This window comes from Myxine glutinosa, chromosome 8 (assembly GCF_964187855.1).
Source record: "Myxine glutinosa chromosome 8, kmMyxGlut1.1, whole genome shotgun sequence".
Lineage (NCBI taxonomy): Eukaryota > Metazoa > Chordata > Myxini > Myxiniformes > Myxinidae > Myxine > Myxine glutinosa.
Genome location: NC_136268.1, coordinates 19,535,473 through 19,551,325, shown reverse-complemented (window position 1 = coordinate 19,551,325; position 15,853 = coordinate 19,535,473). Strand labels below are relative to the sequence as shown.

At 49.4% G+C, this 15,853-nt stretch overlaps 1 protein-coding gene across 1 annotated transcript in view; it reads left to right on the top strand.

Annotated features, from left to right (window-relative positions):
• The first annotated feature begins 4,727 nt into the window (after positions 1-4,727).
• The window catches only part of LOC137415068 (uncharacterized), a 136,877-nt gene continuing 125,751 nt past the window's right edge, over positions 4,728-15,853 (top strand). The window contains exon 1 of the mRNA XM_078783932.1: positions 4,728-4,937. Within this exon, the coding sequence (XP_078640058.1) occupies positions 4,728-4,937 (210 nt within the window). The remainder of the gene's footprint in view (positions 4,938-15,853) is intronic.

The window sequence follows — 15,853 nt, the reverse complement described above, 5'->3', positions numbered from 1 at the left end:
CGTTGTGCCAATTAAATAAGAGTAGGTCCCCAATCCATTCATTTTGCAACCCACCTCTCCAAGCGACGCCATTACGCGCCCTCCAGTCTGCCCTATGGCTCTCCCAATTTGATAGGCGCCTCTGCCAGCAGCGGCAGCCTTCGCTGCCCGTGCGCTCACTCAATGCTGCCAGAAGACACGCGGTGAGGCCCGAGAAAGGGGGCACAACGCCAAGAAGAGGGTGTGGCCACATCATCCAGCCGTCAAAGGCGGAGCCGGTAAGCCCTCACCAGCCAACCAGGGCCGAAGGAACTTCGCCGACAGGCGTGGCTTTTGGGCTCGTTGAGCGTTTTGCTGGTCGAGATAAATAAGCGAGCGCAAAGCCCTTTCAAGGACTGGTTGGAGGCGCGCACGTTGTAACAGGACTCTTTCTGGCGGAATGCGCTTGATTGCTTTGCGAAGCGACTTGACCGAGAGAGCGCACCTTTGGCTTACTTGATGAGATATACGGCGCGCTGAATAAGAGGACTTTGGAGAGGGGGCGTTTGGCACGAGAGTGCACATATTACGTACGCAGCGTGCCAGCTTCCCCCCGTTATATAAACTGTCCAGACGCGTTCCACTATACGCGGGCTGCCTGCCAGGTTTCGCCACTGGACCGAAGCCTGGACTGGAGCCGACCGGAGCCTGGACCGCATCGCCGGACCTTCCACCCAACCATCTACAATCCCCATGTGAGTGCGTATGTTTGTCCTGGGTACTAAGAATAAGACTGTTTTAAGACTGCCCTGTGTAACTGCTTCTTCCTCTTCCTATCCTGTACATTCTTTCGTTTCCTCTTCTCCTTCTTGTCTTCTTCTTGATCAACAAACCCAAGAAACAACTTCTTCCTCTTCTCCATGTGCAGGAGAAGTACATGGAGAAGAGGAAGAAGTTGTTTCTTGGGTTTGTTGATTTGGAGAAAGCATTCGACAGGGTTCCACGCAAAGTATTGACATGGGCATTGAGGAAGTTAGGAGTGGAGGAATGGTTGATCAGAGTAGTGATGGCAATGTATAAAAGAGCACGCACAGCTGTAAGGACGAAGGACAGGAACAGTGGTGAGTTTGAGGTGAAGATGGGAGTGTATCAGGGGTCGGTACTAGGTCCACTACTATTTGTAGCTGTGATGGAGGTGCTGGCTCAGAACGTAAAGGAGGGTTTACCGTGGGAGTTGTTGTATGCTGATGATCTGGTGTTGATTGCGGAAAGTATGGATGGACTGAAGGAAAAGATGAACAAGTGGAAGGAATGTATGGAGACAAAAGGTCTGAAGGTGAATATAGGAAAGACGAAGGTGATGGCAAGTGGTAAAGCATGTGGTGAGGTGGAAAGAACTGGGAAGTGGCAATGTGCTGTGTGCAGGAAGGGTGTCGGAGTGAACTCCATTCAATGTACAATGTGCGCTGAGTGGGGTCATCAAAAATGTAGTGGTCTGAGAGGGTCATTCACCAGTGTGGCAGCTACATTCAAATGTAAGGTGTGCACAGAGGGAGCTGCAGATGGAGGAAATGTTGAGTTGGATCTTGGAGACGGCGTGAAGCTGGAAGGTGTGAAAACATTTTACCACCTCGGAGATATGCTGAATGTAGAAGGTGGAACAGACTCGGCAACGGTTGCAAGAGTGAGATGTGCATGGAAGAAGTTTTGGGAACTGAGTGGCGTGCTGATGAGGAGGGGAGTGTCGTTGAAGCTGAACAGAAAGGTGTATGCTGCATGTGTGAGAAGTGTTATGATTTATGGGAGCGAGACATGGGTCATGAACGTAGAGCAGCAACGAAGGCTGGAAAGGGTGGAAATGCGAATGGTAGGGTGGAAATGCGAATGGTTCGGTGGATGTGCGGAGTATCTTTGAGAGAGAGGAAGACAAATGATGAATTGTGAAAGATGATGGGAATAGAGCCTGTGATTGATGCTGTGAAGAGGAACAGGTTGAGATGGTTTGGTCATGTGTTGAGGAAGGATGAAAATGACTGGTTGAGAAGAGTGATGGAAATGAATGTAGAAGGAAGTAGAGGACGGGGAAGTCCGAGAAAGACTTGGCTGAAGATGGTGGAAGAAGAAATGCGGGCAAGGGGGTTAACAAGGAGAGATGCAGAAAATAGGGCAAAATGGAGAAGATTGTCATGGGGACCGCAAGGCTAACCCCTGCTCTAGCAGGGAAAATGGCCTTAAAATGCATGTTGTTGTGTGTGTTGTTGTTCTCCTTCTTGTACATTGTGAATAAATTGCCCTGTTCTTTCTTGGTTTCCTCTTATCCGATCGCATCCGTCTTTTCTATCATTGGGTAAACGTGGCACGATAGGAACCGCTTATAATCGGGTTTAGTCCCATTGTTAACGGCTCGGATCACGGATTGCTATCCGCTCGGCATTTTCCATCATATCCATGGTTCGAGTGGGAGTTATTTCCCTGCTTCGCGGTCTGTGTTCGTAATTAGGTATTTGGGACTAAATTGACCAATAACCCTGCCTAATACCGACCGGAAGGAGCGTATAACATCCAGGACTCGGGTCGGCCAGATAGAAAGACAAGGGGATTAACCCCCCCTTGTTAAGGGGAGAGCCGACGTCTGAGATCCGTAACAATACACTCGATTCGTGCTGGACTATTCAACGTGCCTGGGTCAACTTTACAGCCTGGCCTTGCCAGCACAGACATTGGGCAAGGTATGAACAGTCAGTGTTAGCGCTGGTGTCAGTCTTTCGACATTTTGGCGTGTTGATGTCGTTATTCAAAAAAGCTTCACGTCCGGTCGGCTTCAAGATGTCGGCCTCAAAGAAAAAGTGTCGTCAGTATTCCGGTGAATACATCAAGTATGGATTCATTCCATCTCCGACGTACAAACAGTTACCGATGTGTTTGTTGTGTGGTATCAAGCTGTCCAATGAAGCAATGAAACCATCTCGACTGAGCGAGCACCTGAGTAAAAAGCACAGTGATAAGGCTCGCGCAGAGGTCAGCTATTTCCAATCGCTGAAAGAGAAATTTGAGAAGCGATCCACGGTAAAGCCGATGTTCGAAGCCAGCCAAAAGCTCGTGGATAAAGGACTGGAAGATAAACCCGTTTCCATGCCCTCTTCTCAACAGTGGTCGAGTTTCTGTCGGAAATTGATACGGAGCTATCGGAGAAAGTGAATGCGATTGAGCATGATGTGGCTTACTGACATATTCAGGAGCCTGAATGATGTCAACAAACAACTCCAGGGTGACCATATGACGCTGATTAAAGCAAAGAAAGTGATTTGGCACGTTCTTAACCAATACTGTAGGCATATTTGTCATGAAAAAAAAATTCGTGTGTTTTTTTTGTTAAAAGCAAAAAGTCACTTGATTTTGTAAGAAGGTATCATAAGCTTTAAAAAAAATTTAGGGTGGCATTTTTTCTGAACATTCTAATGGCCTGAAATCCAAGATGGCCGCCACCGTAGCAAAACGCCCTAAATTTGACGCTAAAATTAACTTAATGTGGTTTAAATATTTTTGTTTTCAGCATGAACTGCTTGGAACTTGTATATAGAGGTGACTATAATAACAATAACTTCCACTTGACTACTAATCTTTTTATTTTGCACAATTTCAGACAGAGGCTGCCTTTTTTATTTCAACATGGCGGCCGGAAAATTGACGTTCGAATCCAGTCACCGGCAGCAGTTTGTTCGCTTTATAGTGTTAAGGTTCCACTTGTCCATTTTATGGTGTACTAACATATTCTTTTCTTCTTTTGCAGGTTGCAAGTACCCACAGCAACCATCACCCAGGATAACATAGCTTAGAGACCTTAGATTAACCAAAATGGCAGAGTCTTCATCTAACAAGAAGTCAAAAACGGTGGATTTTGAACTATGCTTTATTTGCCAGTTGAGCAGCAAGCAAACAGATTATACAAACTATGTGCTTCGTCCTTCTTTGCCTTCAGTAGAGAAAGTAATTACAACAACTGATGTTCGATGTTTATATGGGGAAACAGAATTCTCTACATTAAAGAATCGCATAAAAGGTTTGTCAAACTCAGTGCAGTATTTCACGAGCATGGAAACCCATTTGAATCCACTGATGAGGATGAGATCGACAACCTGCTCACCAAAGCAGTTATGAATGAAACTGCTACCAACGACATCCTTCGGCGTGATGAGATTGGGCAACAGATGTTTGAAGGTTTCGTCACTGAACGCCTAACGGAAGGAAAACTTTCTGTGTGGGACAAAATGACCAAAAAGAAACTGGGTACCTTCAAAAGTGCCAATGCAATGGCAGAAATCCGAATGGGAGACAAGGTGGTCAAAATCAAAGAAGAGCGAGGACTGTTGCAACGGTTCATTGTTATTTCAAGAAGTCGACCAGAGCTGAATCTCAAGGAATGCATCGGAACTTATGAGTTTGGTGTGGTGCCTCGATCACTATTTGCTTCAGATGGATCCCTCCTGCTGGCATACGATAAGGCATCAATACTTCATCATCTTGAGAAGCTGGACAGTAACACACAACATGTTCAAGCTGACAGAAATGAGGCAATCCAAGCAATCCAAGTACCCTTGCAGGTGGCAGACACAGCAGTGGAACATACAAATGTTGACCCAACAGATGAATCGTCAGCACACCGAGTGATCATTATTGATGGGATGGCTGTGGTAAATTCAGTTATCAAAACGTAACAAATGAAAACGTGCCAAGACTTTGCAGATGCCTTTCTCCAGATAATCTGTAACATGGCAGCACAATATGATGAGGTCAGATTGGTGTTCGACCGGTACATCAAAACATCGCTCAAGGAACAGATGAGGACAAAGAGGACCAAGGGAAAGTCAACATATTACCACGTGAAGGACAACACTTTAATCCAACATATTTCCCTGAAGGACTTCTTATCAGATATCCGCGCCAAAGGACAACTGACCGACTATTTGGCTGACAAAGTTGTATGTCACAGCAAGAGCTCCAACAACAGACTGAAACAACTTATGGTGACCTCAGGAACACAAACCAAGGGCAATGTTGATATCCCAGACTCGCTCCTCACTCACAGCCAAGAAGAGGCAGACACTTTGCTTGTACTGCATGCTCTAACTGTTCTCAATGAAGCAGAACTTGTTGTCAGTTCCCCAGACACAGACGTCTTTTTGTTGCTTGTCTACATGTATCCAAACTTACCAACGTCTACAACCTTCCTTACGGGAAAGGGCAGGCTGAAGAGGAACATTTCTGTGCGGAGCATATACAACAACTTAGGACCAAAGCGCGCTTCTGCACTGTTAGGTTTTCATGCTCTGACAGGTTCCGATATGTCTGGTATATTTGCTGGCAGAACCAAAGACTCGTGCTTCAAGGCATTTATGTCTTGTGATGATGAGATCCTGGATGCACTAGCAATGCTCGGGAATGATGACATTGATCTGCCCGCTGATGTATGCTCTCAGTTGGAACGCTTTGTCTGTATTTTGTATCGATCCAAAATCTACACAAAAGTGAATGAGCTCCGTTGGTTCCTCTACTCAAATCGTGCAGCCGAAGGAGAAAACCTACCACCAACTTCTGGTTCACTGGACTTACACATTCGTCGGGCACATTACATATCCATGATTTGGAGAAAAGCTTGTGAAACTCACCCGTGCCTCCCAGCACCACCTGCATTTGGTTGGACATTTGATGCAGTTTCAAGTCACTTCTCTCCAGTTCGCTGTTTGAATCCACCAGCTCCTGAAGCAGTATTGCACCTCATAAAGTGCGGGTGCAAACGTGGATGCGAAGGAAGGTGCAGCTGTCGCAAGAACAATATCCCATGTACGGAAGTTTGTGGATGCTGGGTTTTCAGCTGCAACAACAAAACTGTCCAACCAGGGATAAATGAAGATTGTGAAGATTGAGGTGTTACTTTCGATGACATTCACAAAATTATAATTCACTTGATATCCATTGTTAAAAATACTAAATGAAAGCCAGGCATTTAATCAGTATGACTTTTTGCATCTTCCTGTTTAAACGATTTAAGAGATTGAACAGTAAATCAAGTATTTCATTTTATTTAGATCTGTTTGTTGGCTTGATTAATTATGTATTCTTTGTGAAAAATACATGTCTTTAAATAGATACTTTGTTTGTAATTACATGCGAAGGGAGAAGGTATAGTTTACATTGTGGGTGCGCGGTGGCCATTTTGGAATTTGGCATGTAGATCATACATATAACATAAATTTGATGATTCCATTCGATTCCTGGTCTCAGAAAACATATATTTAGACACTTTATTTGTAATTGTATCACATGTACTCGCGAAGATATCGCATTATTAGTGTTCGGCGGCCATTTTGGACGCCATCTTGGATTTCATAGTCTTAGAATGTTCAGAAAAAATGCCACCCTAATTTTTTTTAAAGCTTATGATACCTTCTTACAAAATCAATTGAGTTTTTGCTTTTAACAAAAAAAATACACGAAATTCCAAATATGCCTATACTACAAGGCGACTCTGCACAGGGAAACCCTCGGCCGCAGAGATATGTCCCACTTTCCCCAGTTGGCAAAGGAACCTGCTGTTTCTGATGAAGAGCTGCTCGTTTATTGCAATCACCGTGAGAAGATTCGTGGAGATATGGAGCAGCATTTCGAGACATGCTAGAACTGTCGGTGCCAGCATGGGTGATCAACCCATTCAAATGCGACATTCAAGATGTGAAGCGCGAATTACAGGACAAAATTATCAACCTCCACAATGATGATGAGGCGAAGGCAAGATTCTCGCAGCATGAATACGGCAAATTCTGGATTCTGGAGCGGGGCGAATAACCTGCAATGTGGACAGAGGCAGAACTGCTGCTGATGGCGTTCCCCACATCATACCTCGTTGAAAGAGGGTTCAGCGCCGTGATGGTGCTGCTGACCAAGTATCGAAACCGCCTTGACATTACCAAGAGGGGCGATCTGCGTCTCTTCCTCACCGAGATGGAGCCAGACGTTCGTAATCTCGCAGCGAGTCAACAGGCCCACCCTTCACACTAACGGTATTTGGGCCTGTGATAACAGAGTCCCAGTTTGCCTCACCTGGACCTGTTCTGCTGAAACATTGTCGGTCGTGCAAAATAAAATAAAAAGTAAAGTAAAATAAAGTAAAATATTATTCAGAAAATATTTGGCTTCTGTTATTTTTGCTTCCTATCTGCATAAATTCTGGGTGTCCGACCATGAACGATAGGACAAGGGGGGCATTGGGCTGGTCCAAGAGGGCAGAAGGGGGCGGTCGTCCAAAAAAGTTTGAGAATGTCGGGACAGGCCCCGGGAAGGTTATTGGCTCGGTGGCTGGGCCTCGACCGGGCTGGGCCCATTTCGCAATGAAAAGCTGAGCTGAATTGTAGTAGTCAATCTTCTATGGTCACGAGTAAAAGCTGAATTATGGCAGTAAATTCATTCAAAAAGAACCAAAATGTCGGGACAGGCTCCGGGAAGGTTATTGGCTAGGTGGCGAGGCCGGTCAAGGCCGCATTGGCTGGGCTGGGTCCATTTTGCAATTAAAAGCTGAGCTGAATTATAGCGGTCAATCTTCTATGGCCGCGAGTAAAAGCTGAATTATCTATCTATAATGCCAGTAATCTCTGTGTGTTTGTCTGTTTGTTTGTCTGTGACCGCTGTTTCTCGACAACTACCGGTCCGATATACTTGAAACTTGCCAGGTATATTGCTAGGGACCCGAGGATGTGCCTTTTCAAGGTTTTAAATTAATCGGAGAAGTACTTACCGAGCTATGTCCAAAAAACGCTTCAACCAATCAGAGAGCAGCGAGCTATCGCGTGTGCCGAACGTGGCGAACACACTCTGCCTCGGACGGCACATTTGACAGCGTATTCATTTATTTCACGTTGGAAAACTATGTTGCCGCTATGTTGGCGTTAAACTATGTTTTAAAACTAATGAAAACCATTTGGGATTTGGGGTGGATTGTCACTGTACTCGCAAGCCGTTCGCCGTTCGCTTTGGCGTTGCGAATGAACCAAAACATTTCATGGACCAAACCATTTCATGTAAAGCGTTCGCCGTTCGCTTTGGCGTTGCGAATGGACCAAAACATTTCATGAACCAAACCATTTCATGTAAATAGAGGGGGGGGGGGGGGGGATATAATTTTAGATATATATATAGTACGGGCATTGGCAAGGAACGGGCACCCACGTACGGGCAATGCCCTAGTAGTAGTAAATTCATTCAAAAATAACCCGGGCAACGCCGGGTGCTTTCAGCTAGGCTACTATATAAGAGAGTTGTCTGTCTGTCTGTCTGTCTGTCTGTCTGTGTCGCCATTTTTCTCAGAGATGGCTGAACGGATCTTGGTCAAACTTTCAGAGGTTCATCAGTGAGTGACTGGGAGTGTTTAGGCCAAAAAAAAAAACCAAAAAAAAAACATTGAGCAATAACAAGGTCGGTTTTTTTGGAGTCAGAAAAAAAATTTGCTCGATAGTGCCTAAGCTTTTTAAAATTAATGTCAGTTATATACAAGTACACATTCGAAAAAACAAAAAAAAACAATCACCAGGCATTTGAACACAAATAAATCAAACAATTCCGGAAGTGTACGAATTTGGTAGTATGGCTTCGTCTTCCTGATCGGCATCACACTTAACTCAGATTAATCATCACACTTAATTCACCCACCAGCATATATATGACCCCCCTTCCTCTCCTGCCTCCCCCCCTCCCCTCCCCTTCCACCCTCCCGTCCCCATCCCCCCTCTCCCTTCTCCCCTCCTTCCCCCCCAGCCATCCTCATCCCCCCTCTCCCCCTTCCCCCCTCCCCCTCCTCCTCCTCCCCTCCCTCTCCCTCCCCCTCCCCCTCCCTTTCCCCCTCCCCCTACCCCCTCTCCCCGCCTCGTCCCCCCCTCCTCGTCCCCCCCTCCTACTCCCCCTCCCCTCCCTTTAATGACAGTTATATACAAGTACACATTCACATAAATAAATACAAAACAATCACCAGACATTTGAATACAAATAAATCAAAGAATTCCGGAAGTGTACGAAGTTGGGAGTACGGCTTCTTCTTCTTCCTGTCTGGCATTGTGGCGGGCACAAGGGACAAGAATTCCGCACACCAGCAGGTGGCGCGAGCGTCCAGGCGGGGAACTGTAATGCATGCCCCGCCTATCGGCCGACCGGCCACGCCCGGGGGCAAGGCGTGGCCTCGGGACATATATGCGGGCTCTAAGCTCGAGCCCGCCCAGTGCTGAAGTGCGAGCTCTTAATAAAGACTCTTTGTTTGTACCAACGCGTTGTGGCCTACCTCTCTGGCAATCGAGTCGTGTGTGCACAGCACCACACTGGTGACCCCGATTGGTTCAGCCGTTGCTGACCCCCGAACGCGCCATGGCTACCAACGCCGTCACATTCAAACTCCCGGAGCTTTGGGAAGCGCAAGCCGACGTTTGGTTTTTGCAAGCCGAAGCTCAATTTGAACTCCGGGGCATCACGGCGGACGAGACCAGGTACTACCACATGGTCGCTGCCCTCGGGCCCGGCACTGCCGCCCGAGTCGTGTCCATCCTTCGGCGACCACAAGTACGAGGCGCTCAAACGTCTCCTCCTCGCCACATTCAGGCTCACAGAGATCGAACGTGCCGACCGCCTCCTCGACCTTCCCGCCCTCGGCGACACACGACCATCTGTCCGGATGGATTTCATGCTGTCCCTGCTTGGAGACCAGCCCCCGGATTTCTTATTCCGGGCGCTTTTCCTACGCCAGCTACCTGTACAGGTACGCCTCGCGCTGGCCGGTTCCAAAATAAAGGAACCCCGCGCCCTGGCTGGAGAGGCCGACAAGTATTTCGCGGCCTGCGGCACGCGGTCGGCGTACGGTGCTGCCGTAGTGGATCCCGGCACGGCGGCTCCAGCGCCCCCGCTTCCCTCGTGGCCGCTGCTACGCCCCATCCACTACCGCCGCGGCCACCACCACCGCCGCCGGCACGGCCGCCGCGGGGGCCACCGCCGCAAACCTGGTGCTACTACCATGCCAGGTTCGGCCGCCAGGCTAAAACGTGCCGCCCGCCGTGTTCTTTTGATGGGTCGGGAAACGACCGGCGCTCACTTGCGGCCATGAGCATTGGCCATTCCGGCAGCCTCCTGTTCATCACGGACACCTTGTCCAGGCGCCGTTTCCTTTGCGACACAGGAGCGCAGGTAAGCGTCCTCCCCGCTTACGCGTCCGACAAGCAAGCCGCGGGCCGGGGCCCCGCTTTGCTTGCCACCAACGGTACACCCATCCGTACATTCAGGAAGCGTTGCCTCTCACTGCGGTTCGGAGGGCAGCGCTTTCAATGGTCGTTCGTCACCGCCAGCGTGCCAATGGCCTTGCTCGGTGCGGACTTCCTATGTGCGCATTCAGCGCTTGTTGGTCGACGTTAAGCGCAGACGTCTCGCCAAGGCCGAAACCTTCAGCTCGCTCGCTTGTTCGCTGAGCGGCCCGTTGAGCGGCTCACTGAGCGGCTCACCGAGCGGCTCACCGAGCGGCTTGCCAAGCGGCTTGCTGAAAGGTTCCGTCCCGGCGAGTTTAGTTTGCACGCTTCCGGCAGCGGACGACTTTACCCACCTCCTAGCCAGTTTCCCGGCCCTCACGCGGCCCACCTTCTCAGCGGTGGCCGTTTGAACATGGGGTGGAGCACTACATACCCACGGTCGGGCCGCCGGTCTACGCCCGGGCACGCCGACTCGAACCCACGAAGCTCGCCGTGGCGAAGGCGGAGTTCGCCACGCTGGAACGGCTGGGTATCGTGCGGCGCTCAAACAGCGCTTGGGCCTCTCCGCTGCACATTGTGCCGAAGCCCGGCGGAGGATGGCGGCCGTGCGGTGACTACCGCCGGCTCAATGATGCCACCACCCCCGACCGCTACCCGGTCCCGCATATCCAGGACTTTTCCGCCCGGTTGGCGAACACGACCGTGTTTTCCAAGGTGGACCTCATCCGGGGCTACCACCACGTCCCCGTACAACCGGGCGATGTCCCGAAGACGGCCGTCATCACCCATTTCGGCCTCTTCGAGTTCCTGTGAATGCCTTTCGGGTTGAAGAATGCGGCCCAGGCGTTCCAACGGCTTATGGACAGCGTCTTGCGCGACTTACCTTTCATCTATGTCTACCTGGACGACATCCTAGTCGCGAGCGCGTCCCGGGAGGAGCACCTGCTCCACCTCCGCACGCTTTTCGAACGCCTGGGCCAGCATGGCCTAATCATCAACCCCGCAAAGTGCCGTTTTGGCGTCGCCACCATCGACTACTTGGGGCACCGCATCACCAGGCACGGGGCCGTCCCTTTACCGGCCAAGGTGGAGGGGGTCAGGGATTTCCCGCGACCCCGCACGATCAAGGGGCTCCAGGAGTTCCTGGGCATGGTAAATTTTTACCACCGATTCGTGCCCCATGTCGCCCAGCTCCTCCGCCCCCTGCACGAGGCCCTCCGGGGCAAGCCGGGCAAAGGTGACATCGCCTGATCGGAGCCGATGGCCGCGGCGTTTGCGGGCGCGAAGCTGGCCCTGGCCAACGCCACCATGCTGGCGCACCCAGCGCCCGATGCACCGATCGCCCTCACCACCGACGCGTCGGACTACGTGGTGGGCGGGTGCACGAGCAGTGGGTGCGTGGTGCTTGGCAGCCGCTGGCGTTTTTTAGCCGGCAGCTTTGCCCGCACGAACGCCGCTACAGCACCTTCGACCGTGAGCTGCTCGGGCTCCACCTGGTGGTCCGACACTTCCGCCATCTGCTGGAGGGCAACCCGTTCACGGCTTTCGTCGACCACAAGCCCCTTGTGTTCGCGATGGCCAAGGTCGCCGAGCCATGGTCGGCACGGCAGCAGCGTCACCTCTCTGCCGTGTCGGAGTATACGACGGACATCCGTCACGTGGCGGGTAAAGACAACCCGGTGGCGGATTGCCTTTCCCGGTCCGTCGCGCACGCGGTCCACCTCGCGATCGACTATGCCCGGATGGCGGAGGCTGTGCACACACGACTCGACTCGAGTCGTGTGTGCACAGCACCACAGCATCACACTTAACGCAGAAACGGGATGAACGCGACATTCACCAGCACATATTAAACGAAAAGGTGATGAACCCCCTTCCTCCCCTTCCTCTCCTGCCTCCACCCCCTCCTCCCTACCCCCCCTTCCATCACCCCTTTCCCCCCTGTCCCCCCAACACTACTTCTGCTAGTCATCTACCAAAAAAATCTCGTAGTTCTCTCTCTGCACCTAACATTTGTATCCCGTTATCACTCAGCAGGTATGCTGGTTGTCCTCCAATACAAAAAATTGGTGTAATACTTGCACGAACTCCATGGTTGAACAGTCCACTGCTAGCTCGACATTAACTGCTCCCGTATTTACAGGTGAAGATGACCCCGTCGTGTTTGGTCATCTTATTATGTCCAACCTTCACAAGGTATGGACCAAAGTCATCACAGGATGTGTAGTGGGAAGGTGGAGTAAATGGTGCCGTGTGATGCCTTGGTAAGTTGGCCATCACCTGATATTCTTCTCGATGCTCCATTTCTCGGCAAAATACACATCTTAACCTGATAGACTTGGTGAGCTGTTCGTCTGGTCTTTGCTGCCATGGTTGCCACTCCATTGTACCCATACTGGTGCATCTGATGTGTAAACAAGAAAGATATCCGATTGCGATGTGGAAGTAGTGCTGGATGCTTTGACTTACAGGACATCATAGATTCATCTGCCCTACTGCCAACTCTGATGGCTCCCTCGTCATCCAAAAAGGGGCTCAGGGTCTTGAATTCACCTCTATCAAGGCTATGTCGAAGGGTCTTCTGGGTTTCTTTGATCCAGAAACTCCCAAGCGTTTGTAACTCATGCGGTGTAAGAGGTCCCTTTGTTTCAGTTGTGGCAATTTCTTCATTCAACTTCGTCCGACATTTAGCCTGTAGTTGGTCCCCACATCTCATTACCCTGCGCTCGCAAAGCGAAAAACGGGGTGAAGCATTCAGGTACGTACGTGTGCTGTGTGCCATATGTGTCTGCATTTTAAAAATTCATTTTCTCGGCAACCGTTGGTCCGATTGACATGAAATTTTCACCATGGGAGTGCTCTTCCTTTAGAATATTTTAATGATAATCATGACGTCATGTCATTTGGTACAGGCGCCATCTTGGGAAAAACCGAAAACCTTTGCACCTCTATATCTCCAAAACCGATGAATGGAAAAAATTGAGACACAGCTCATTGTAAAGAACTCTCCATGGAGAATAACATATGTTAATGATGACGTCATTGGTGCCATAATTGTGACGTCATAATTCGACAGGGACAACACTTAGTCTGATCAGTTTAAAATGTATTGAGCGTGATGTCTGCAACAATTATATTAGAGAATTAGTGGGGCAGATATGTAACAAAAATTGCACGAGATGTTCACATCCGGCAGAAAGTTTGAAATTTTGCATACAGGGGTATTTTGACATGCTGAGTTCAAAAATTGGCGGATCCAAGAGGTCTGACCAATGGACAGGCCGCCATCTTGAATTCCAATATGGCTGCCAAGACGAAATGTTGATAATCCCTATCTTGGGTTCTAAATGACCTGTGGTGCTCAAATTTTGTACACAAGGGTATGTTGACATGCTGAGTTCAATAAGGCAATAATTTGAAATGTCTGACAAATGGTATGGCCGCCATTTTGAATTCCAATATGGCCGCCAAGACGAAATGTTGAAAATCCGGGGTTCTTTGCAAAAGCAATACCAATTCAATGGATCCTAGTTGACAAATCATATAACAAGTCAAAGAGCTCATTTCAAAGTATATTTCGTACCAGTTGGCAGCCGTAACATGCTGCAAGCTTTTTTCCATCCATTTTACTTCTCCTACTACTGCTCATCTCGGAAGCATTGTCCAGAGCAGAAACATAGTTCTGTGCATGGTAGATTAGCAGCAGGACATTTGCAATTTCCAGCACACCGTTTTTTACACTTGCACTTGATCAGCTCTCGGCACCCTTTTAATAATAATAATAATAATGCATTTATTTTATATAGCGCTTTTCAGGAAGCCCAAAGACGCTTTGACAGAGTGCAAAACATAACGCATAGCAAAACATAAAGACAATTGCAAAAAAAGAAGAATCAATAGGGAAATATTCAAAGCACAAAGGAGGGAGAAGGAGAGGAGATAGTCAGGGGTTAGATGCTGTGGGTTAAATGTTGAATGCAGTGTTGAACAGGTGGGTCTTGAGTGATGTTTTGAATGTGGTGAGTGAGGAGGAGTCTCTGATGGTGTGAGGTAGCGAGTTCCAGAGGGTGGGAGCAGCGATGGAGAAGGCCCTGTCCCCCCAGGATCTAAATTTGGTCCGGATGGGGGGGGTCAGGAGGTTGGTACCAGCAGAGCGGAGGTTGCGGGTGGGAGTGTGTCTGGAGAGGAGGTCAGCCAGGTAGGATGGGGCCAGGTTATGGAGGGCTTTGTAGGTCAAGAGGAGGATTTTGTACTGGATTCTCTGGGAGATGGGGAGCCAGTGAAGCTTGTAAAGGACGGGGGTGATGTGGTCACGGGTCCGGGAATGGGTGAGTAGACGGGCAGCGGAGTTCTGAATGTATTGGAGTTTATTGGTGATTGTTGAGGGTGAACCATAAAGGAGGCTATTGCAGTAGTCCAGACGGGAAGTGATGAAGGCGTGGATGAGGGTTTCTGCAGCCACAGAGGAGAGGGATGGACGGAGACGGGCGATGTTTTTCAGGTGGAAGAAGGCTGTCTTTGTGATCTGTTTAGTGTATTTGTCGAAGGAGAGGGTTTGGTCAAAGATGATGCCAAGATTCCGGATGTGAGGGGAGGTGGACACTGGGAAACCGTCGATGTTGAGGGCAAAGTTATGGGTGGACTTGGTGAGCGTTTTTGGGCCAATGATGATTATTTCAGATTTATCACAGTTAAGTTTGAGGAAGTTGATTTGAAGCCAGGATTTTATTTCAGTGATGCAGTTTGTCAGGATAGAGTGGGTGGCGGTGGAGATGGACTTGGTGGAGATGAAAAGCTGGATGTCATCGGCGAAGCAGTGGAATTGGAGACCATGACGGCGGATTAAGTGACCGAGGGGGGACAGGTAAAGGATAAAGAGGAGGGGGCCAAGAACTGAACCTTGGGGGACACCTTGGGGGAGGGGAGCAGTGGGGGATTTGCAGTTATTGATGGAGATGAACTGACGTCTGTCAGAGAGGTATGATTTAATCCAAGAGAGGGCAGTGCCGGTAATGTTAAAGGTGGTTTCAAGTCGGGTGAGGAGGATGGTGTGATCGATGGTGTCAAAGGCAGCGCTGAGGTCGAGGAGGATGAGAATGTTGAGGTTGCCAGCATCAGAGGAGAGGAGAAGGTCGTTGGTGATTTTGAGGAGAGCAGTTTCAGTACTGTGGTTGGACCGGAATCCGGATTGGAATGTTTCATACAGGTTATTGGCAGAGAGGTGATGCTTGAGTTGAGTGGCTACAGCGCGTTCCAAAACCTTTGACAGAAAGGGTAGGTTGGAGATGGGTCTGAAGTTATTTAGGGTGTCAGGGTTTAGTCCAGGTTTTTTCAGAATGGGGGTAACAGCAGCAATTTTGAGGGATGGTGGGACGATGCCTGTAGACAGGGAGGAGTTTATTGTTGCAATGATAAGTGGAGAAAGAGCAGGAAGGGAGGCCTTGACAAAGCTGGAGGGGATGGGGTCAAGAGTGCAGGTGGCAGTTTTCATTCCGATGAGGAGTTCAGAGAGGTCAGTAGGGGAGACTGGGGAGAATTGAGACAGGGGATGGCAGGATAAGGGGGGGCAGGTGGTTTGAGGGGGAGCGGGTGCGGCGGTGGTCAAGCTGTTGTAGATGTTTTCA